Raw genomic sequence first — 25,258 nt, forward strand, 5'->3', positions numbered from 1 at the left:
TCCTGTATCTGCACTCCCCCCCACAGCCCATAGCCCATCCACAGTATTTCATGAATTCTTTCATATGTGTTAAGGCCTATCAGATCAAATTTGTGTACCCAGATGTCCCTCAGTTTGAGTTCATCCACTGGAGCCTGTTCAGTCTATCTAGCATCACTCCCTTAAAGAAGATCAACTCTCCCTCACACAACAGTAATGAGCTGCTAACAGTTCCTTGGTTAAGGCTGGGGCCTCCTGCCCATTTCCCCAGTTCTAAGTTGTTTTTTGTCAGATTGAGTTTGCATGGGTCTTGTGCATGCTGTCACCATCGCTGTAAGTTCATATGAACAAGTTCCCAGAAGCCTGGAAGTCTCTGTTTCTTTATGGTCATGCACTACCCCTGACTCTTACAATCTTTCCACTCCCTCCACAATGGTTCCTGAATCCTGGGTGGGGGAGGTTTAATCCAGGGACACACTTTCTGCAGTCTCTTATTCTCTATACTTTGGCCAGTTGTGGCCTTCTGTGTTCATCACCCTTTGCTGCATGAGAAAGCTTTGCTGATGAGAGTCGAGAGATGGATTAGTATTCTCTCTACCCCTTGTTTACTATGTTTCATGAGCCTTAGGTGTACAGATTCCACTGTAGATATGTCACTTGGGGTTGGGCTATCTCACAGATACCTATTCTCTGTGTGTGACCAGTAAAGTCTCTGTTCTAAAATTTCTTTAATGAGTAGTGACTAGTATATTTGTCTGTAAATAAGGATCCATATTTAGCACACAGTAAGAAATTACTTTTGTTTAGGTATGTGACAGACATAGGGTTTTCTCTAAGATCTATGACCTCTTTAGCTATGTGTATTTGGCTATGTTTACAGTGCCACATGTGAGTTCCCTTCCACTGAGTGGGCTTTAAGTCCAAATAGATAGCTGTTGATTACCCCCAAGATAAAAATGCCACCATTAATATAGTTTACTTTATCAGTCATTATTATGGTTATTAGGCTTCAAAAGCCTCCTGAAAAATACACATACAATATCTGAACTTGAGTGAATGTGTATAGCTGAAGGCTGTATAACAAGGAACACAGTGCCAGACAGAAGAAGCCTCCCTTTGTTGGTCAAGAGTAGTCCAAGAGACTCCCAAAATGACAACACGTTATTGTCAGAATCCTTGATTACCTCCCAGATCTTGAAGGTAAGACCCTATTACTGAAGACAGGACATACTTTAGACACAGGATTTGGAGCAATGGAGCTGGAACTGACCCCCAGAAGCCTCCTCCCTGAATATTAGCTTTCATAGTTTTGGAGGATACTATGCAAGCTGCTAAGGGAGAAAGAAAATCAATCAATGGTCCAATCACAGCTTTGATACCTTTTGTGTCTTGGACTGGCAAGGGGCTGTCAGTAATTTTGACTCAATGCATTTCTCTCTTAGCTAGACTGGATCTATAGGCCATTACTCACTGAATCAGATATGACTATTGCTGAGAGTTCCTAGAGATGGGAAAAATATAGGGACTTTTGGATACTACATTGACCTTTTTCATTTCTTCTTTTCTTTTTTAAAAATAGTCTTATGATGTAGCTGTGGCTGGCCAGGAACTCTATGTAGACCAGGCTGGCCTGGACCTCACAGAAATTTACCCACCTCTGCCTCCTGGGTGTTAGGATTAAAGGTATGCACCACCATACCCAAATATAGAGACTCTTTGACTCCGAAGGCAGTAAACTCAGGTAAGACCTTAAAATGGCTTCCCACCTCTGCGCTAGGATTCCGCACTAGAAAGAAAAGAACTTCTGCAATGGTCCTTGAGCCTGGGGTGGGTGTAGTTTAATGTATGAGTCCTGTCCAAGAACCAGCATTCTTCAGACTCTTAGTCTCTACACTTTTGGCCATTTGTGACCTATTGCATTCCTGGCCCTCTGTTGCACGAGGGAGCTTCATTAATGAGAACTGAGATATTTATTACTGTCTTCTTTACCCCTTGTTCTGAGAGGCTGCATTGTAGATGTGCCACTTAGACTTGGGCAATTCACAATGTCTGTGTGAGACCAATTGTGGTACTCTGTAATAGTCTCTGTCTAGTGAAAAAGAAGCTTCTTTGATGAATGATGACTGGGCTATTTGTAAACATAAGGATACATATTTTGCACAGAGTAAGAAATTATATTAGTTCAGGGATGTGACAGTTTTGGAGTTTTCTCTAGGATCTATGACCTCTCCAGCCATGTATATTTGGCTATGTTAACAGTACTACACATGAGTTTCCTCACATTGTGTGGGCTTTTAGTCCAATTAGGTAGCTGTTGACTGCCCCCAAGATAAAAGTGACACTACTGTACCAATGTTGCATGCTGTGCATGTCATTGATGTGGTTATTTGGTCTTGAAGCTGAAGTTGGACCATCGATTGATGTTCTCCCTTAGCACCTTGCATAGTGCTTTCCAAAGCTATGATAGCTAGCCTTCAGCGGAAGTGGCTTCCAGGTCAGTTCCAGCTCCATTGATACAAATCCTGTGTCCAAAGTATGCTCTGTCTTCAGCAGTAGGGTCTTACCTTTGAGTTCTGGGAGGCAATCAAGGGCTGTGGCAATAGCTTATATAATTTTGGGAGTCTCTTAGACTACCCTGACCAACAACTCAAAGGAAGGTTATCTCCTGTCTGGCACTGTTTCTTGTTAGGTAGCCTTTAGCTATATACATGGAGTCATTTAGAGATATTATATGTATAATTTGTCATTAGGTTGTTGGACTAATATGATTTCCCCTGGTTTTTTACACTAGCTAGGCATTATTTATCTCTCTTCTCTCTAACCCTTCCACCATGACTTCCCCATTTAAAGTGTCCTCCTTTTCCCCCATTTCTCCCTTGATAATACCAGTCTCCTGTGGCCCCACCTTTCTTGAGCTCCTCTTTCCCTTTATCCCCCAAAGATCTTTGTATAACCCTCCCTCCCCCTCCCATTTAAATACCCCTAATTTATTCATTTCTCCCTTAGTAACACCTGTCTCCTACTGTTCTTCTCTTTCAGGTTCTTCTTTCGTCTTTACCTCCCTGGTTCCTTTTCATTATCCTGGTTCCTGCAGTTACATCAAAATGCATACTCACATATAATAATTTGGTGCCATTGTGGAAGAAGGGGCAGAAATATTGCAAGATCCAGGGAGGAGGTACATGACCATATGAAAATAGAGTCCTACAAGCTCCTGGGACCCTGCTCATATGAACCTACAGCAATGGTGTCAGCATGCACAGAACACAAGCAAACCTCGAACAGACAAACATCTAGCATAGAACTGGGGAAATGGACAGCTGACCCCAATCTTAGCTGAAGAAATATTGGCAACTGATTACTGCTGGGTGGGGAAGAGCTGAGAGAGACTCTAGATAGGCTGACTAGACCTTAGTAGATGAACTTGCACTGAGGGATGTCTGGGGACACCAATTTGACACAATAGGCCTTAAGACAAATGACAGAATATATGAATTCTAATGGGGGGGGCTGTGGGAACGTGCCAGTGGGGACAGGGTATAAAGATGATTAATATTTATTGGGATGTTCTGTATGAAATACACAAAAATTCAATTTAAATTTTTTTTTTAAATATAGAGCAAAGGTAGGAATGTAAGTTAGTGAAGCCACTATGGAAATCACTATTGAGTTTCCTCAAAAAGCTGAACATACAACTACCATAGGACCCAACTATACCACTCCTGGGTATATACACAGAGGACTCTTAAGTTAGCATGCCACAGAGATACTTGTATGCCCATGTTTATTGCAGCCATATTCCCAATAGTCAAGACATGGAACCAGCCTTGATGTCTATCAACAGATGAATGATAAAGAAAAAAAAATATATGGAATGGGGTTTTATTCAACCATAAAGAAGAATAAAATCATGTAATCTGCAGGAAAACGGATGGGACTGGAGATCATTCTGCTAAGTGAAATAAACCAGATTAAGAAAGACAAAAAAAAAAAAGAAGAGAACTTCTTAGTGCCAGTACACTATGCAGATGGCAGGTCCCTCTGCTCAGCCTGCATTTCTGCAGTGCAGGGGCCAGTGCTAATCCAGTTGTGCATTTCTCCTGTTTTCTTTCTTTTATCTACACCCACCCTCTCTCACACTGCCATGTAAGTTTGATGTGGGGGCACTCTTTCCACCCTCTGTTCCACTAAGTCTTGAGTTTTTTCAGTTCTGTTCACAACTGAACTTCCCCACCTTCCATCCGTCATCTCAAAGCATAGCTGTCCCGCTGCAGTGGGTCTATCCTGAAGAGAACTGGGTCTTTGTGTGCTTCTAAGTCAGCATTTTGCACCTTCCCTAGGATTTTCTGTATACACCATCATGCCATCTACGCAATGAGCTGTTTGACTTGTTCCTTGCCATTTTTGATGCCCTTTATTTCATTCTCTTTCCTAGTTGCTCTGGCCAGGACATCTAGTACTATTTTTAACAGAATTGACCATCTTTGTCTTGCTTCAGGTCTTTGAAAAAAATTTGTCCAATTTTCCTCATTTGGATTTGTGTGATGTGTCATATGTGGCCTTTGTCGCATTGAGATACATTCCCTCTATACTTCAGAGTTTTATCATAAAACAGTGGCTCCTATGGAATGCTTTTTCTGCACCTTTTGGGATGATCACTTTGTCATGTGCTTGATTCTTTTAATGTTATATTCATATTTATTCATCTGCATATGTTGAGCCATTCTTGCATCATTGAGATGAATCCCATTTGATCATGGAGAAGGAACTTCATAATGTGTTGTTTAATTTAGTTTCCTAGTATTTTTTATGGGGCTTTTGGTTACTCTAACATTGCCCCTTCTGAAGAGGTAACCTTTGTTGGGATAAGTCAAGAGTGCTTGGAATGTAGAGCATGGCTGCCAGGCCGGAAACTTCCTAGTGAGGGTGGCAGGAAGCTGGCCTGCTCCATTCTAGGGATGCTGTCTCTTACCCAACAACCCCCAAGCAAAACCATTAAGCCTCTAATCTTTTTATCCTAACCCAGTCCCTTGTAGATTATGTGACCAGAAGACAGGACAAAGGCCACGTAGCCTTAGTGGCCCCCTCCCTTCCCCTACCTGGTGGCTGGAAAAACCAACCCCCACCTTTTTGCCCTTGAAGCTTTTCTATATAAACCTCTGCTTTTGCCATAATAAATAAGCTGTCCACTGACACAGCCTCCTGGGTGTTTTCTTCCCAAGTACTCACCGCCGCCCAAGCCACCCCCCCACCCATCTCTCTCCTCGCCCCGACCTTTCACTATGGGGACCGGTGTCCACCATCTCCTGGTGGTGGCAGCAGGGTTCTGACAAGGGGAGGCCAGCAAACCCTAAAATCTTTTAAGAATTAGATAAAAGCTCCCAAATATTTTTCACATTTTTGGCCTTTAGAATGGAGTAGGTTGCTAAGAGGCCCAAGGACATTGTGAGTTTTGGCCAAGAAACTGGCTACTTTTCTTTGAGGTCTTTTTACCCCAACTGCCTAGCCAATTCCTACCTCCTATTCTTATCACACCATCCTCTGAAGAGGTTACCCAAATTGACAATAGGGAATAGGGACACAGACCGCTCTGGCTTCTTCCATGCTGAACAGGGATGCAGGGTGAGGTAACTGGAGTACCCCTTCACCCTTCAGAAAAGACTCCCAAATTGCATAACTCTTATCTCTAGGGGGAAAAGAAAATCCTTGACTCATGAATAGGGGATATGAAGGAGAAGTAAAACCAAGAGTAATTAGCAATACAAGTTCTAGACAGGGAACTAGAAAAAGTCAGAACATGGCAATTTTCAAATGTTCATATGAGAGTCCATTGGAATTTCTTGACAAGGGCTTCCAAAAGCATCCCTCTATTGGTTCCTCCTCATTTTTCTTTTGTCTTCCAAGGTTGGACTCTAGAGTGATTTGTATCTGTTTTCATCAGGAACAATGACCTGTAATTTTCATTTTTGATCACATTCTTACTTGGTTTTGGTATCAGTGTAAGGCCGGCCTTAGAGAATGAGTCTGGAAAGTCTCCCTTACCTTCAATTTTTAAAAATAGTTTGTGAAGAATTGGTATTAGTTTTTTCTTTCAATGTGTGATATAATTCAGCAATGAAGACATCAGGTCCTGAGCTTTTCTTTATTGAAGACTTTTATGACTGATTCAATCCTGTTTGTCTTCAGGCTTTCTGGGCTTTAATGATTCAATTTTGGAAGTTTGTATGATCTGGGAATTTATCCATTTCTTTTAGTTTTTCTACTTTGTTGGTGTGTAGTGGTTTATAAGAGCCTCTTACAATCTTGGTGGTATCAACTGTAATGTCTGTTTTCATCTCTGATTTTTGAGTTTTCTTTTTTTCTTCATCTAGCTAGAGATATACCTAGTTTGGCTTTTGAAAAGAGCAAGTCTTTGCTTCACTGACCTTTTATATTGCTTTCATAATCTCTATTTGTACTCTTTTAATTTGTTTTTTTTCTTTGTCCTTTATTTTAATTCCTTGAGATAGACAGGTTGTTTACTTAATATTGGTCTACTTTTTTGATATGTGTTTATTGTTACAACCTTCCCTCTTAGAATTACTTTTCCTGTAAGTTTTGGTATATTGTGTTCCCATTTTTATTTATCTATAAATCCTTTTTATTTTCTCTTTTAACCTCTTTAGTAACTCACTGTTATTCAGGAGTATGGAAATCTCCACATATTTATACAGCTTCCAGAGTGCCTGCTACTGTTGATGTCTATTTTTATTTCATTATTGTCACAAGATATTTGGCATGATTTTGATTTTTTCGATTTGTTAAGACTTATTTTGTGGCCTAATTTATGATTAGAACATTCCATGTACAGTTGAGAAAAATGTGTTTTCTGCAGCTGGTTGATGGCTTGTTGAATAAAGAGTATTAGGTCCATTTGGTCTAGAGTACATCTCAAAATCTGATGTTTCTTGGCTGATTTTTCTCTGGATGTCTCATTAATGAAAGTGGAGTTTGGAGTCCCCTCCTATTACTGCTCTACAGTGTCTCCCTCCCTGTAGGTTGACCAGCGCTTATTCTGTATATTCAGGCGCTCCAAAGTTGTCCAATGTATGCTTACAATTAGTACATCTTTCTGTGCTAACCTCTTTTTCACTTTATAGTTTTGAGTTTGTAGTCTTTTATCTGCTAGAACTCTAGTTTCTTCTGCTCTTTTGGTTCTGTTCACATGTAATATTATTTTCCATTCATTCAGTGGCAATCTGTGTGTCCTCGTTGGTGAAGTAAGTCTCTTGCTGAGTACATAGTAGGATCTTGATTTTGTTTAAAACTCATTCTGCCACAGGCCTTTTAATTGGAGAATTTAATTCACTCCTATTCAAGGTAACTATTGGTAGGAAGGACTTTCAGTCATTTTATTACTTCATTTCTACATTTTTTGCAGACTTTCCATCTTCCTCTTTCATGGACTTCTTTTCTGGCTAAGTGACTTCTATAGCACGATGTTTGGTTCTTTGCTTTCTTAATTTTAGTGTATTTATCAGTGGTTTTTACTTTGTGATTAGTATGGGACTTATCAGACACAGATGCTATTGGTTGGGGCTGAAATCTCCCCCACAGGCCCATGTGTTTGGACATCTGGTCCCCAGCTGGTGGCGTTACTCTGGGAGGTTGTAGAACCTTCAGGAGGTAGGCGAGAACTGAGCGCTATACCTGCCACACATTTGGTCGAGCTCTGTCTACTTTCTACCTGCTGTGATGTGACCAGCAGACAGCTCGCACTGCCAGGAGCATGCTGCTTCTGCTGGCTTGCCTTCCCTGCCATGATGAGCTGTGTCCCTGAACCATGGACCCAAACAACCTCCATTTCCTTAAATTGTTTGTCTCAGGTATCTGGTCACAGCAATAAGAAAAGTAATGGATAAACATCTTATTTTTATAATAGGTTGTTTCAAACAAATAACAACTTTAACATTGATCACCATAAAAAAGAAAAACTAGCCAGGCGTGGTGGCACTTGCCTTTAATGCCAGCACTTGGGAGGCAGGGGCAGGTGGATCTCTGTGAGTTCAAGGCCAGCATGGTCTACATAGTGAGTTCTAGGACAGCTGTGGCTACAGGGAGACCCTGTCTCAAAAAAACCAAAAAAAAAAAAAAAAAGAAAGAAAGAAACGCTACCCCCACTTTAACTCCATCCCTTCCTATATTTTCAATTTCTATGTCTTAATTCACATCTCCTTAGTACCATATACTAAGAAGGTATTATAGTCATTTTAATTACTTGCCTTTTAATCTTCCCATTTAGAATATAAGCGGTTTATCCCCCATGATAACCTTGGTGGTATAGGGGGTTAGTTGGTTGGTTGGTTAGTTGGTTGATTGGTTGGTTAGGTTTTTTTCAGGTGGGGTTTGAAAAGCTTGGATTTTTACTTCAACCTGTGCATTTCATATCTTTGGATATTTTTGTGTTACACATTTATGCTCTTTTAATTTGAAAACTTCCCTTTGGCATTTCTTGTAAAATATGTCTGAAGTGATGTTGATAACTCCCTCAGCTTTCACTTGCCTGGGACAGTCTTCTCTGGCTTTCATTTCTACATTACCACTTTGCCAGGTGTGGTGATCTTAGTTGACAGTTTTTCCCTTCATCATTTTGACTCTATCACCCCCTGTGCTGGATAGCTTTAGTGTCAATTTCACACACCTGCGTTGAAGGAGCCTCAATTGGGGAATTGCCTCCATAGGACTGGCCTATGGCCATGTCTGTGGGGCATCTTCTTGATTGTTGAGTGATGTGGGAGGGTGCAGCCAGGATGGTGCCACCCTGGTCACGTGGGCGGGCCTGTGTTGCATAAGAAAGCTGGCTGAGTAAGCAGCATTCCTCCATGGTCTGTGTTCCAGCTCCTGCCTCCAGGTTCCTGCCCTTAGTTCTTGCTTTGGGCTCCCTGATGAACTGTGACCTGGGAGATGTAAGACAAATAAACCCTTTCCTCCCCAAGTTGGTAGTGGTCAGAGTGTTTTGTCACAGCAATGAAGAAAGGAACTAGAACACTCCGTCTCTCCTGACCTTCAGGGTCTTTGATTACTCGTGCTGTATGGAACTATCTTTGGTTCTTGCTGCCGATGCTCTTAGTGTTTTTCTTTGATATTTGGTAGTGTCATGCGGAACTCCTCTTTAGGTTGTATTTGATTGCAGGCATGTGAACTTCCTGTAGCCACATGTTGGTTCTTTCCTCAGATTAGGGAAAATTTTATCCAACACTTTAAAAAAAAAAACTTTTAAAAATTATTTATTTTTGAGGCAGGGTCTTACCAAGTAGCCCTGGCTGACCTAGAACTCACTCTAAAGAATGATCTGCCCTGGAATACAGAGAGAGCTCCACCTGCTTCTGCCTCCTGAGTGGTTAGGTGGAAGGTATGTGCCACCACACCTGGCTTTTGGATTGGGTGCTTTTTGGGGGTTTTAAATTTTTTTATTTTTTAATTTTTTTTTATGTGTATGAGTATATTGCCTGCATGTATGTAAGTGCACCTGTGTCGTGCAGTGCCTTGGAAGTCAGAAGAGGGCTTCGGAGTCCCTTGGAACTGGAGTTAAGGACAGTTTGTAGCTGCCATGTGGGTGCTGAGAATTGAACCTGGGTCCTCCGCAAGAGCAGTCAGTGCTCTTAACCACTGAGCCATCTCTCTAGCCCCTGGAGTGGGTGCTTTTAAATGTTCTGTCTTGAGGCTTGCTGTTCTTCATCTTGCTTGCTGGATGCTGAAACTTCTATTGTAGCTTTAGTTCACCCATTGTGTTATGAATCCATTGTTTATAAAGTTTCTTTCTTCTTCCCTCCTCCCCCCTCCCTTCCTTTCTTGTTTTTGTCAAGCTGTTTCTTTTGTTCATGAATTGTTTTAAATTTTTGTTTAATTTTCATCTGTGTATTCTTGGAGTTCACTGGATTATTAACGATTATTGTGAATTCTTCTTCCTGACCCTTCATCTCTCTCTCTCTTTCTCCAGGGTTACAGTTTTGTTCAGAGGGTAATGATCTTACTGTCTTGTCATCCCGTGTTCTTTACAGGGCTTTCATATTTGCAACTCCATTTCTGATTCTGCAGGTACTTTGGAAGTGCCAACCCTCACTGTTTATAGGAGCTATGATTTTGTGCCCCCCCCCCCCGCAGCTGGTGAAGTCACTGGGCCAGCAGAACTTGCCTTCATGATCTCTAGATAGCTGGGCTGCTGTTTTTGCTTGGAATTTAGCAAATGGCTTTTTCTGCTTTCTGGAAAAAAAAATATTGGTTGTGTGCCACAGTTAAAGTGAGTTGCTATGTCAGCAAGTGCCACTAATCCAGCTGGTCCACAAAGCACATCTCTTGGCACTGTGGTTGCCTATTGCTCCCTGGGGGGAGTCAGTGGGTGGCTTTTGAGGCCTTCAGTGTGGCAGAACTAGAGCGTGCCAATGGTTGTAACTCACAGCTTTGGTAGTGCCCCTCCCTGGAGGTAGCTCTGCCTCCACAGAAAGTACTGTTGAAATCCAAGGCATTGCAAACCAGTGCCTGGCTGTTATTTAGAGTTTTGGTCTTAGCCGACTTAGGGTAGAGTCTGCAGTGGTCTTTGTGGTTACAGGAAGTACTATTTAAACTTGCAGGATTCACTGGGAAGGCCTTCTCATCACTGGGTAGACAGACTGTGTGGAAGGCCCTGTTGGAGGGTGGCCTTCTGGGGAGGCAAGGCAAGGAGCACACACATCTCTGGAACCAGTCCCAATCTGTCAGGTGGTTATGCTGCCACCTGGATCTCTGGCCTGGACATCTGTGGGCAGGCATCCTGCATGTCCCTTGAGTGGTGCACTGGTCCTCTCAGTGTACTCTGCCACTTTCCTTCTTTCTATCTGGCTGTCACTTTCAAAAGCCCCACGAACTGGGAACAGAGTGGGTTCCCAGGCAGTTTCAGGTCAGGGAAACTATTGCTTCCCAGGTTCTCCTTCCTTCTGGGGAAGCTGTGGGTCCTGGGGACTTGGCTCTGTGAGCAGTGTGAGCCTGTTTCTGCCTCTCAATGCTGAGACCCACAGTGTGGAGAAGGGGAGGGGCAATGTGGTGCATACAAGATCACTTTTCTTACCCTAACAGTGCAGTTCTTTTCAGTTCTGTGAAGCACAGAGGTAACTCAGTCTTAATCCCATGCTTTGAGGATTCCACTCAGTCCACTCATTTCAGAATTTTCATGCTCTACTATTTACTGTTAATAAAGATTTGAAAGAATAGAAGTAATTTTAGCATAAACTTTGATAGAATTAACAAAATAATATGTTTATTAAAATTCATAAAATAATATGCATAAATGCATGAGAAGTCTGTTTCTTCTAAGGGGCAACAAACTTCAGGAAAATTTCCCAACAATATAGAGTATTCTTCCCAAGATATCGCAGGCAAGCCTAAGCAAGGACAAGCTCCTCAGGGGACGCTGAAGGCAAACTGTGGCCGCATTGCAGGAACAACTTCAGAAACACTTAAACCAGCAGCTTTCCCAAGTACACTTGAAAACTTTCAACGAGTGGTAGATGGGGGCTACTACCCTGGCCCAGCCTTGTTCACAGCAGATGAGCCTTGAGTATGGGGAGTTGTTCTTGCTGGTGAAGTCTGCATGCACAAAATGCTGTTGGTATTCTGAAGGTTTTGACTGGTTAGAGTCCTAGCACACATTAAGAGCTCACATTCTAACCCTTCTCTTCCATTGCTGAAGTAGCCAAAATCAGCACAGGTCACACGCTCTGTGATTTGCAGGACGTGTAAAGCTGGGAAGAAAGGCCGACAGAGCAATGGAATAGGAGATGGAAAGCATTTGACCGACAGCAAGCGGTATTTGATGCCCTATTTAGTGAGAAACACAGCTACAGCCCCAAACTACAAATCATGTGTACTGTGTATTTGTGTATGTATGGATGCCTGTGTACATGCATGTATACAAACATGAGTATATATGGATGTGTATATGTGTGACTATTTGTGTGTGCAAGCCAACAGAAAAATCTCAACTATGTTCAATAAAAAAATGTAACCATGGGTTTTAGGATATGATTTCTAAAGAGGATATAAAATACATTTGCTAAGCAATGCAGGAGCCATCATCAAACTAGACAAGAAGGAGAATCAATAAGCTTACGTTTACACAATGGTAAAAGTGCGATTATTTGCAATATTTAGTCCTTGTGCTATGCTCATTATCTAGACGTGTACTATCCAGTAGATGCAGAAGTTCTCAACCAGTAAATCAAAGTCAGCCAGCAGGGCACTTTCCCAGGCCCCTGCTGCAAGGTTTTGGCAAGAGTCCCTGCTGGGATGGGGGCCAGCAGCGTTGCATGGTCCGGGGACAGGACTCACCCCGCCAGTCCCCCTTGTGCTCTGCCTGTCTGTGAAGATCTGGAAAGCGGCAGCAACTCACAAGAAATCTGGACAGCTCCAAGGCAAACAGCTCACTGGCAGGATTCATATTTTGAACAAGAGCTAAGACACAACGCAGAAGACCAAACATACACAGGAAAATTTTGCACAAACACAAAACAGGGAAGAGGAGGCTTAGGCTGATATCGGGATATTTAGTAGACTGCAGTCTAGAATTAAAATGTTAATAAAACTGTGTTTATCACAACAATGAAATCATGTTTAGATCCAATAAGGTAACATGGTAAACCTACATAGATTGGGTTTTTATAAAACAACTTAAAAATAACTGAATAATATAATAATTACCCTTTTATACACAATACATAAACCAATTCTAAATTTCATACTCTGGTAGAATGCAAACTTTATTAACTGGACCCACAATCAAATCTGGCATACCATCTGTTTCAGCAGAAACAGTTCAGCTGGAGCACAGTCAGGCCCTGAACGCTGCGGTCAGCGGCTTCCATGCTATACCATCTGAGCTGGTTATCACTGAGGCCCCAAAGCCTAATGACCTACTGCAGGTTGAGTGCACTCTACCTAAAATGGCTGACTTTCAGATTAAGAAACTCAATCCGTATGTCTTCCCTTGCAGAGACACTTTGCACAACCTGCCCTGCATAACCACTGGTCATGAGCAGGAGGCCCCACTGCTAACTCACCATGGCTTAGAAGGCAGAAGGAACTTTACCTGCTGTATAATGCACGGCCTTTGTTACCAACTAACAACAAAATGATGGAGCTGCAAGAAAAGGTTTCTAGCGCTGTGGGGCGCCATGTGGTCTGGAGAGGTGAACAGTCACTCTTCATACCTGTTTTTCCATGTTTGTAGTCTGACTGTTATTGACATCCAGGACCTTTCCCTTGAATTGGTTACTTTTCGACTTTCCTTTATAGGGCTGCTTAGTCGTCTCTATCTTGGATTCCTCATCGCTTTCTGGGTTATTTTTCCATTCTTTCATCATTTCTAATACATTGGCTGGTCTCACGGAAGAGAGCACATTGCCCTAATAGTAACAATAAAAGTTTGCATTAGAATCGGTGTAGATCATTGAAAAGATACTTGCATCTCTTAGTGATATAGTCTCCAAATTCAGTGACAGCCACAGGGAAAAAGCATGGTGTTGAATAAATAGTGACACTTCTGGTGTCTGTTGGAGCACATGTACTGCCCCACCATGGCAAACTCCTCCTGGGAACATCACTTACAATATGCCCAATGTTAGAGGAAAAAGATTCATTCTTGAAAGACCAATGTAGCATGTTTGTGGCCAAGGACAACAACAGCAATTCTCTGGAAGCCAAAGACCCCTTAGCACTTTCCTTAGAAAGCTGATGAGACACTACTGAAAGGCTCATGGGTCCAAGGCTGAGGGTAGGTCTACGGAACACCAAAACATCTAGGTAAAACATCTAAGTTCAGTGGTTTGGCTAAACACTACATCTCAGAATATAGATACTTGATTTGAAAGCTCTTGTCTAGACTGTTTAGATATAATGTAGTCATTTGACTACGACTGACTCAGTGTAGTATTCTGATCCCAGATATGACCTGGATATGCCACACCAAGGTCAACCACTTTATATTAACTATATTTTCCCAAATGTCCAATCTAATGTGTCAAGAAAGGTTCAAATGGCTCAGATGGTTAGAGAATATTTGGGCAGGAAGTTTGGGTCACATTTAGGTTAAAATGAGAGCTTCAACTGTAGGTACAGCTAAAAAGTGATTCTAAGTAATCTTTGTATGTAGGTGGATTGAAGCATTACGCATCAATGACACAGAAAACCATGGGACAGGGTACTTAAAGGGCAGCTGTCTGAATGCACTGTGGAAGATTTACTGAGTTTAACATAGTTATGGTTTAAAATAGATCAGCATTAAGAATGGCCTGGTAATAACAAGCGACAATCCTTAGGAGACCAAGTCCCTGTGGCTCTGTCTCACCCTGTTTTAGAAGGCCAGTTTTCTTAGCCTCCTCCTAGCATTTGAGTGTTCCTTACACTGGCTGTGCTCATTTTTCTGCTACCCTTTTACTTTGTCACCCCTTTCTGCGAACCCATAGCCTACACTGCCTTCAAGGCCCAATTTAAGAGTCATCTCTACCAGAGATCTCTACAGAACTGGGAGCACAGTCAGGGCAGAGGCAGCAGCCATGGAGGGATGGACCCACCTCAAATTCCAGATCTCCCCAGAGCTCTTATCTTATCGAGTTCTGATCTTGACCCTGCTTCACCCCCATGTCCTCTGATGCAACTTCTGACCTTCGTCCTGACTCTGTCAGAAATGCACAGTGCCCATGCTCCTAGACTACAGGGACACACATCTTGGCTCAACTTGATTCTTTTATTTGTAAAGAGAATCTGATAGATCTCTGTCTACAATCCCAGTCCCCAGGACCCTAGTAAGTTTTCCCCAGGTGAACCCTGGATACTGTAGAATTTCATTTCTCTCCCTCTTAGGAATACAACCATGCACTTACTTTGGCCAGTTGAACTGTGTCACTTCTAAATGGAACTTTGGATGACAGTATGCAGTTCACCAGGCTCCCAGTTTGTGCCTTGGTAACTACAGAAGCAAAGTGCTGGAGCCGCACTTAGCCGGAATCCTGAGTGAGGACAAAGTGACTCAGACCCTCTTTTCCTCCTGCCAGACTATTTGCAATGGAAGGTACTAAGACTGAGATTTGGAGGTCATTCGTTACCACAGATCATGTCGCCTGTCCTGATAGAGATAACAAAGCAAATGCTTACACCCTGTAAGTCACCTCTAAGAAGACTTAACAAGAGTGAGTTCAGTCTATAACCATCATGCCCAACAGTTTTATAATTACTGTGGAGCTCATATGTGATCAGTACAATGTGACAGCCCATTTATTTAGTCAGTCTTTGCTTTGCAAAGCCCTGATATGCATACATTTCAGTTATCATGATTTAATTAACAGCACCAGTCCTTCAATGGCAGAGTTCAACCTTCAGTCACCACGGCATATTAACTGTCATTACACAAAGTTCAAACTTCAGTGCTCACTTTTCATTCCACAAGCCAAACAGATGCCTGCCACAATCAGTGACCAATCAGGTCACTTCTTTCAAAGTTTATTGGTTACTGGACACTGGATATAGGTTGGCCAGTTTAGCCACAGACAGCTTAAGAGTATAGTTCAGGTGTCTCCTTGTCTCCAGGGAATTGGTCAACAAAGATGGACGTGCAGCAAAGAAAAGAAAATGGCAATGCTGGGAGGGAAATTTGAATCCAATAAAAGCAATTAACAGAAGAAATAACTGTGTTGGGGCCCCTGATGCTTCCTGATTCACATACAGCCAGAGAAACACAGCAAACTTGACCAAAGTGAAAGGGGCTGTGCCACAAAGGATGAGGAGGGTCCTGAGGAAGGGGTGCCTGCAGACAGCAGCCTTTTTGTTCAGAGAATTCTCAGAGATGTTTCATGACATGGAAAACACAAAGAGCATAATGCTGGGAGCAGATCCAAACAAAGCCAGCAGCGGGACAGTATGCCAAGCCTAACAATGACCTTCCCTATGCATTGAAACTGCTAAGGCAAGCAGACAGGACAACTTAGCCACCTCATCTTGGCAAATGTTTTATAAACAAACAAAAAACACAGACTTTAATAATTCTTAGTATTTCTGCCATTCTAAATGATAACATTTAGCTGATTTCATCTTCATGTGTATTTGCAACTAATACAGAGTTTTCAAATTTAGGGTTTTGACAAAGCTCTTTGGGCAGGGATTTTCCCCAATTATTAAGTCATTTTGCAGTTTCACTTTGTGCAGTCATTTTTACATTCCTGCATTACTATGTAAAGCAAGCATTGCCTCCATTACCTTAAATGTGTATCCCTAGCGATCCTTCAAGGCCTGGATCACCTATACATATACCCAAGAGCTTGGCGGCTAACGCTGTGTGGCTGGAGTGCCTTTGCACTCAAAGAAATTGCCCTGTTCCTCATTCCAAAGAGATTGTGAAGAGCAGCACAGGATCTAAAATGGGAGAATAATCACCAAAAACTTTCTCCTACTTGGAAACTGTTAACACTTTGCCTCCTGTGCTCACTTGTGACACAATGCTTGGACTCATACAGAGCTGAGACTGTCCTTGTCTGCTTGCTAGCACTTAAAGGAGGAACTGCATCAGGTACGTGGCTCGCCAATAATGAATGACCTACAGCTATGCATCATGAACCTTTCAGCCTAAAGAAATTATAAAATCAATGGAAGAAACAAACAAAAATGGGGAAGAGCTGCTAGGCGGGCACCAGACTTGCAGCCACCTCAGCAGCAGGGCATTCACTTCTCAGCTCCCTTTACCGACCCAATCCAGGTCAGACACTGAACGCACAAGACAGAAGTAACCAGAAGTAGAGATTCGGCCTTCCTTACAGAATTTCCACGAGTTTAACCAGCAGGTAGTTGAGACCATTTTATTTTGTAAGACCAGGGGAGGGGAATTCATGGAGAAGCATTGGTCAAATACTAAATTTGGACTGAGTGCCTTAGTGGAAAGCCCCACAAATAGAGACCTAATCATATTTCCTCATCTAACGAAGTTTGACTTTTTAAGTATATGTCAGTGTTCTGTAAATAGTAACATGCTTAATAAGCACTTTTAATGAATTGGACATGTTAACTGGAATGAGATGGCAGGAAACAAAGCTGGCAAGGCGGCAGAACACTCTGGATCTTTAGCTTACGATCATTTTCTACTTTTATAAACAGGTAGGACACTTCCTTTAGTGATGTTACTGCAAATAACTTTTTAAAATTTTTATTTATTTATTTTTTTTGGTCTTTTTGAGACAGGGTCTCCCTGTAGCCCCAGCTGTCCTGGAACTCACTATGTAGACCAGGCTGCCTTGAACTCACAGAGATCCGCCTGCCTCTGCCTCCCGAGTGCTGGGATTAAAGGTGTGTGCCACCACACCCGGCTTAATTTGTATGAGTGCCTTGTCTGCATGGAAGTGTACCTGTGCATGTAATGCCCATGGAGGCCAGAAGACGGTGCCAGATTCCCTGGAACTGGAGCTACAGACAGTTACTAGTCACCATGTGGTGCTGGGAACTGAATCCAGATTTTCTGCAAGAGCAACCAGTGCTCTTAACTGCTGAGCCATTTCTCCAGCCCCATGAATAAATTTTTCAACAAAAATGAAAAATTTAATTAAAAAAACCACAAAGATGCTCAACTTTATAAAATTAGTAAACCCCAATCCAAACAATGAGGTTCCAATTCTCTCTTAACAATGTACACACATTAAAACTTGACAATACTCTGCATTCGTAAAGGTCTGGCCAAACAAGGGCTCTTTTTTTGGATTTAATTTATTTGTAATCATGTACGTATGTTTCTGCACATGAGAGAGCAGAATCCAGAAGAGGGTGTCAGATCCCTTGGCACTGACTGTGAGCCACCCAACATGGGTGCTAGGAACCCAACTCTGGTCCTCTGAAAGAGCTATTTGCATTCTTAACTGCAGAGCCATCTCTCCAGCCCCAAGAGTCTTATTTACCAGCTCCATATGGAATTATCAATAGCCTATCAAAATGTATAATGTGTAGTCTTTTGGATGGGAAATTTCATTATTCAGAGTTTATTCTATAATATGCTAACACAATATGCAAAAATATATTTATAAGAACATTTGTTGTAATATTGTAACAGCAAAGATGTAGAAAAATTTACATGTTCCATATTCATGGGGAAATTTTAAAAAAATAATAGATCATCCGTTGCTTGAGATAAAACATTGCACTTTTTTTAAACAAATAAGGCAACCTTCCCAATATATATTAAGTGAAAAAGAGCAGTTTAAGTAATGTGAACCTATTTGCGTAATGCATTCATATAAAACTGTACAGGATATTGGAAAGAAGACACAAGGTACTTAACAATGGGTACCTTCAGTGAGAGGGAAGGGAGAAAGTTACTTTTCCTGTTGTTTGCCATTTAAATAATTGACCACTGGCAATCTCATTACCTTCATATGACTAAAAAGCAATGTACATAACAGCAGGAGAAGGTCTAATGTGAGCCACACCAGGACTGAATGACTGACCAACCCCCATGGCCTCAATGTGCCAAGGTAGTGCATGTCAAGGAAAGAGCGGTTACTAACGCAAGCAACCATGTACCATTTTGCGTTTATGAAAGTCATCTCAGCGCCTTTTTCACAAGTGTAGTGGCAATGTCATCATCAGTGGCTAAGGCTAGGGGTGATATTCCTTATCTTGAGGGGGAAGGAGCCTGGGAAATTCATTTACTGTTTTCCAGAGGTGTATTTCTAACTTCCAGCCAAAAATTTCCAGTTAGTGGAGCTGAACCTTCAAACTTAATATATTCCAAACCAACACTCTTCACACACCTGGCTCTACCAGAGGCTTCCCAAGAGAGTGTGGGCATTCACTTGAGGAATCAGTTTAAGATCCTGTTTCTTTGACTGACTGAGCAAGGTTTGTGGTAATCCTCTCCATGTTTTCCTCTTATGTCAGCCTCTCCCACTCACAAGAACAGAAAGGCATAGTTCTCACCCATCTTCCATCTCACTTTTAAAAAGTTGTTAATCTCTGGAGCACCAAGGACAATTCAAACTTTCTGTGTGGTGTTCAGAAAGCAAATGAACCTAATGACTTGATGAGAAATCATTTAAAAGTGAGATGTTTTATGTCTTTGCTTCTAACAAAAATGAAGAAAGACCTAATTAAATTTTCAGATGATAGAGTGTTAAAATCATTTTTATAATTTATTTCGTTATACGATATTAAATACCTTTCCCTGAACTTCAGGTGCATTGGAATTGCATTAATACCCTTGCCCCCTTATAACATATTTTTATCATTAATCCATCCAAAGATTTACTCTCACTTATTCATCCATTTGCAATACAATAAATTTGTGTGATATGACGATATAACTAGAAGGCAGACACTAACTGCACACATCTGCCTGGCGTTTCTCTACCCTGTCTTCCTGAAGGAATGCCATCCAGATCTCCCAAGTGCCATTCCCTTGTTTTCTTGTTTACATTTTAATCATGTCCATGTGTATTCAAAACAGAAGATTTCTCTAGCTTTTTTAATTTGATAAAATGAGTATACACCTTGGGACTTCTTCACTCAGAATTACTTTGCTGAGGTCACTAAATATCCTGTCATGAGGAGTACTGCACCTTGAGTCCCACATTACAGCACATATAGAAGTTACTTGGTGATGCAGTAGAGACCCACCTGGGAAAAGCTTCTGGGGGAGACAGGAGACTGTCTTCATTACCTTGGGGTGTGCAAAAAGTTTCTGGGCAGAACATAAAGGCTATTAAGTATACAAGGAGAAATGACAGATGGAGTTTTATCAAAGTTGTAACTGTTCACCAAAGACAACACTAAGAAATGGAAAAGATAAACAGCAGACTAGGGAGAATTTTATATACATATATATGTATTTGTATACATACTTATATACAAATGACAGAAAGTTCATGTCCAGAATATGTAACAAACTTCTACAAATTATTTTTTAATGTTTTATTATTTTTATTTTATGTGTATGAGTGTGTTGCCTGCATGTATGTAAGTGCACCTGTGTCATGCAATGCCCACGGAGGTCAGAAGAGGGCATTGGAGTCCCATGGAACTGGAGTTACAGACAAAGGTTGTTAGCCACTGTGTGGGTGCTGGGAATCAAACTTGGGTCCTCTGCAAGAGCAACTGGTGCTCTTAACCACTGAGCTCTCCAGCCTCTTAAAAAGATTTTTTATTAAAGATTTATTTAGTTCTATTTTATGTATCTGGGTGTTTTGCCTGCATGTATGCATGTGCACCATAGACCATTGTGAGCAGCAATGTGGGTTCTGAGAATTGAACCCAGGTCTTCTGCAACATCAGCAAGTGATCTTAACCCTGAATCATCTCTCCAACTCCAAGAATTTTTTTTTTTTTTTAAATATAAAAATGAGGGCTAGAGAGATGGCTCAGCGGTTAAGAGCACTGACTGCTCTTGCAGAGGATCCGGGTTTGATTCCCAGCACCCACATGGCAGCTGCAAACCATCCTTAACTCCAGTTCCAGGGGAATCCAAAGCCCTCTTCTGACCGCCACGGCATTGCACAACATAGGCATACTCACTTACATGCAGGCAATACGCTCATACACATAAAATAAAAATAATAAATAAAAAATATTTTAAATATAAAAATGAAGGAAGGTCTTAAAACAGGCATTTCACAGGAAGGGGCATCTAAAAGACCAGTAAGTGTAAATGCACACAGTAAACAGTGACCAGCAGGTGTGCTGGCACACACCTGTAACTTCAGCACTTGGGAAGATCTGCTTCAGCTTCATAGTAAGTTCAAGGCCAGCCTGGACTACATGGGAACCCGTTTCAGAAAAAAACAAAAAAATGTGACGACCCCTATTGATCATTTAGGAAATACAAATTAAAACCATGATGAGATACCTTTTATAGCCTTATAAAACTATACAAATTTGAAATATTGATAGTAACAAACACCGGAGATGACAGGGAGCTAAACCAGAACTGTCACATACTGCTACTGAATGATACAACCAATATGAGAACTTTCTGGCAATTTCTATTAAATACAGGCTACTGCATAACAAACAGTTTCATGCCTAGATAAATACTCAGAAGAGAAATGAGTCCAGATATCCACAAACAGATCTGTACAAGAATGTTCATAGCAGATATATTTATACTCATCAAAAACTAGAGGGGCTGGAGAGATGGCTCAGCAGTTAAGTGCACTGGCTGCTCTTGCAGAAGACCTGGGTTCAATTTCCAGCACCCACAAAGTGGCTAACAACCACCTGAACTCTAGTTCCAGGGGAATCCAACGCCCTCTTCTGGCTCCTGTAGGCATTGCATAACATGGATGCACTTACATGCATGCAGGCCAAACACTCATACACATTAAAAAAGGAATAAATAGAAAACTAGAAACACTAAAATGTCTCACAGGGGGATGGTTCAATGAATTGTACTATATTAACATAATTAAATAGTAACCAAGAACTAAACACTACTCTTCACACAACTTGAATCTCACAGGTATAACACTGAAAGACGCCACAAAAGAATATGCACTGTAGATTACTCTTATTTAAAGCTCACCAACATATAAAACTGATTTGTGGTGAAAGAAATTGGAATGACAGTTACCTCTCAGACAGGATGAGGACAGCTAATGACAAGGGTCATTAGACAAGAGCTAATGACATACGCTGTATATTGTTTGGTGCAGTGGCTACACAAAAGCATATACATAGAAAAATTCATTAGGCTATATACAGGAAATATGTATATTGTATATTAAAAATTATTATCACAAATTTTAAATTAATTTTTTAACATTTCTCAGCTTTGTAGACATTATTACCATAGTCCTTTTCCTTACTATATAATATGCTATTCTTAGGCAATACCACAATGTATTTTCCAATTGAAAGAATAGTTGGGTTGATTCTGGGTTTTCTTCTACAAGCTTGTCCTCCCTAACTCATTAATCTAAAACCCAAAATACTCTAAAATCTGAAAAATTTTAATGCTAGTACAATGCTACAAACTGAAAATGCACTAACAATTTTATATCACTTTCAGGCTATAAGGTGTATATGAAACATAAATTTTGTGTTTAGACTTGGGACCCATCCCAAAGATGTCCCAGGATGTACAAGCAAATATTTTAAAAGCCGGGAGAAAAAAAAAATCTAAATCTGAAACATTTCTGGCCCCAAGCATTTCAGATAAGAGATAAGCACCCTGTCCACACTGCATCTATCTTCTGGTATATATGTGCAAGAATTCCTCTTAGGGTGCAGAGATGTAGCTCAGTTGGTAGAATACTTGCGTAGCATGCATCAGGGCCTGGGTTTGATCCCCAGTATGATGTAAAACCAGGTATAGGGGCTGGAGAGATGGCTCCGTGGTTAAGAGCACTGGCTGCTCTTGCAAAGGACCCAGGTTTGGTTCCCAGCACCCACATGGTGGCTTAATAATCATCTGTAACTCCAATTTCAGGGAATCCACCCTCTTCTGACCTCCACAGGCATTGCATGACATGGGTGCACTTACATACAAGCAGGCAATACACTCACACATAAAATAAAATAAATAACCAGGTATTGTGGCATACACCTGTGATCCTAGGATTTGGGAGTTAGGGGTAGGAGGATCAGATGTTTAAAGTCATCTTTAACTACATACTGAGTTGGAGGCCAGCCTGGGCTATGTGAGACTTTAGCAAACAAAAAGAATCCCCCCCCCCGCAAAAGGAGCACCTCTGAGTATATCTCCAGAGGTGAAATTCCTCAGTTGTAGAGTGTGAGAGTTGTTCAGTCACAAGGTAAGGCTAGACAGAGCCTGCCCTGTGTCAGCTGCACCAGGGTCCATCTCTTGCTAGCAGTGACTGGGAGCTAGTCTTTGCCCAGAGTTTCCAACATATGGTACTATCAGACAACTTACATCTTGGTTTAACTTATTGATGTCTTAGTTGGCAAGTCCCTGATCACTAATGGGATTGAACATCTTGACAGGTGTTCATTAGCTTAATGTGTATCCTATTTTGCAAAAGTTTAGTCCTGTCTTTGCCCATTTCACACTAGGTTGTCTGTGTTTGTTTCTTTGTACTGATGGACAAGTTACCTATATTTCGTTGTTTTTCCTTTGTTGGTTATTGTGTTGCAAATGCTTTCTCCCAGTTTATGAGCCTATCAACTTCCCCTAAAGCATCATTTTATAAACAGAAGATCTTAAGATTAATACAGGGCCCTTCAGATCCCAGAGCTCTCTCAGACCCTTCAGAAGTCTCCCTTCCCCCACCTCCCTGCTCTCCGTGATCTCAACCCTGCCAGGACCCTTGGGTGCTCCTGGGGGCTTTGGTACACTCCCTTTCCCACACCTCCTTGCCCCACCATCTCTGCTCTGCTAGGACTTTTGTGAATCCCCAGATCCTGGGGCTTTCCCAGACCTGCCTGCTAAGTCTCCTTTCCCTGATCCCCTGAGCTCCAACATCATCATTTCAGCTCTGCCAGGACACTTGTGTGCTATTGGGAGCTTTTCCAGATCTGCCTTGCATTCAGACCTGCTTGGGTTACTGGGATCCTTGCAACACAAGACCTGTGAGCTCTCCCTGCCAACCTGTTCACCAAGAAACCACCCAATGCACCCTGGTGTTCTGGAACTCTGATGAGTCAACCCTGTAACTTCAATGCAAAAGTTGTACCTCTCCTTATCATAACTGAGACCACTTCTTATATCGCATTTGCACATCAACATAAAGCAGCCCCCAAACTGAATACCAAGTACTGCTAGGCTGGACAAAAACCTGAAAAGTTGGGGAAACAGCCAACTAAGAGAAATAACCACTCAACAAAGATGAGTCACCTACTCATAACAAGAAACACCACCAGTGATGCTAGTCCAGGTGCCTAGGTCTCACTGAAATAATATACACATGAATAACCAAGATAATATGCCTATTACAGAAATTAGCACCCCAGTTTTAGTGCTTCCTGAGAATGGCAACCTAGACCATGCACAAGACAATGATTACAAAGCGGCAAATACAAATATGCTCAAGGAACTCAAGGAGGATATGAATCAAATAAATGGACCTCACAGACATCTACAGAGCATTCCACCCACACACCAAATACTCAGCAGGCCATGGAACTTTCTCCAAAATTGACCACATATTAGGACACAAAGCAAGCCTCCACAAATTTATTCTATCTGGCAACAAAGGAATAAAGCTAGATATAAACAATAAAAATGGGGGAAGTATATGAATTCATGAAAGCTAAACAACATGCTACTGAATGAAATTTGGATCAAGGGGAACTCAAGAATGAAATTTTAAAATTCCTAGAATTGAATGAAATTGAAAACCCAACATACCAAAACCTTTGGGACACAAGGCAGTCCTAAGAGGAAAATCAATAGCATCAACTGCCTACACCAGAAAATTAGAACCATCTCACATAAATAAATTAATGATGCACCTGAAGGCCTTGGAAAACCAAGAGGGAATACATGAGAAGAGAAATAAAATCAAGGCTAAAACTAATGAACTAGAAACAAAGAAAACAATATCAAGAATCAATGAAATGTAGAGTTGGTTCCTTGAAAAGATTGGCAAAATTGACAAACCTTTAGCCAAATTAACTAGAAGAGGGAGGACACAAATTTACAAACTCAGAGATGAAAAGAGAAACATTAAAATAGACCATGAAGAAATTCAGAAATCTGTAAGTACACACTTGAAAAATCAGAGTATGTGTCCCTGGATAGGACTCCTATATTAAACCTCACTCAGCCATGGCTCAGGGATCATCACAGAAGAGGAGGTAGAAAGACTGTAAGAGTCTGGGTTGGTGCATAAACATAAGGAAACCGAATCTTTCAGGTCTCTGGGAACTTGCTCATATGAACTTGCAGCAATGGTGACAGCATGCATAAGACCCATACAGACTAACCAGAAAACAATCCAGCAGAGAACTGGGGAAAAGTGCAGCAGGCCCCAACCTTAGCTGAGGAACTATTGGCAACTGATTAGTGCTGGGTGAGGGAGAGTTGATCTTCTTTAAGGAAGAAACTGTAGGTAGGTTGATTAGATTCCAGTAGATGGACTTTTACCAAGGGACAGCTGGGTACAAAAGCTTAACTTGAGAGGCCTTAACATATATGACAGAATGCATGAAATTCAGTGAAGGGGAGGTGTGGATGGGAGAGGGGATCTAAATATGATTAAGATTTATTGTATCAAATGCACAAAAATTTTATAATATATATATATTAAAATTTCCTTAAAATCTATATTCCACTAACCTATGAAAT

General features: G+C 41.4%; 1 protein-coding gene across 6 annotated transcripts in view; it reads right to left on the reverse strand.

Annotated features, from left to right (window-relative positions):
• The window catches only part of Stk33 (serine/threonine kinase 33), a 267,213-nt gene that overhangs the window by 21,440 nt on the left and 220,515 nt on the right, over positions 1–25,258 (reverse strand). For 5 of the 6 annotated variants that reach the window (XM_029556325.1, XM_008853436.3, XM_008853435.3 and 2 more), the window contains one exon: positions 13,200–13,394. In XM_029556325.1, the coding sequence (XP_029412185.1) occupies positions 13,200–13,394 (195 nt within the window). Of the gene's footprint in view, positions 1–13,199; positions 13,395–25,258 lie in introns of those variants that run through there. The other variant, XM_029556326.1, reaches the window with a different exon arrangement.

Source organism: Nannospalax galili, unplaced genomic scaffold, assembly GCF_000622305.1.
Source record: "Nannospalax galili isolate Female #2095 unplaced genomic scaffold, S.galili_v1.0 scaffold44, whole genome shotgun sequence".
Taxonomy (NCBI): Eukaryota; Metazoa; Chordata; class Mammalia; order Rodentia; family Spalacidae; genus Nannospalax; species Nannospalax galili.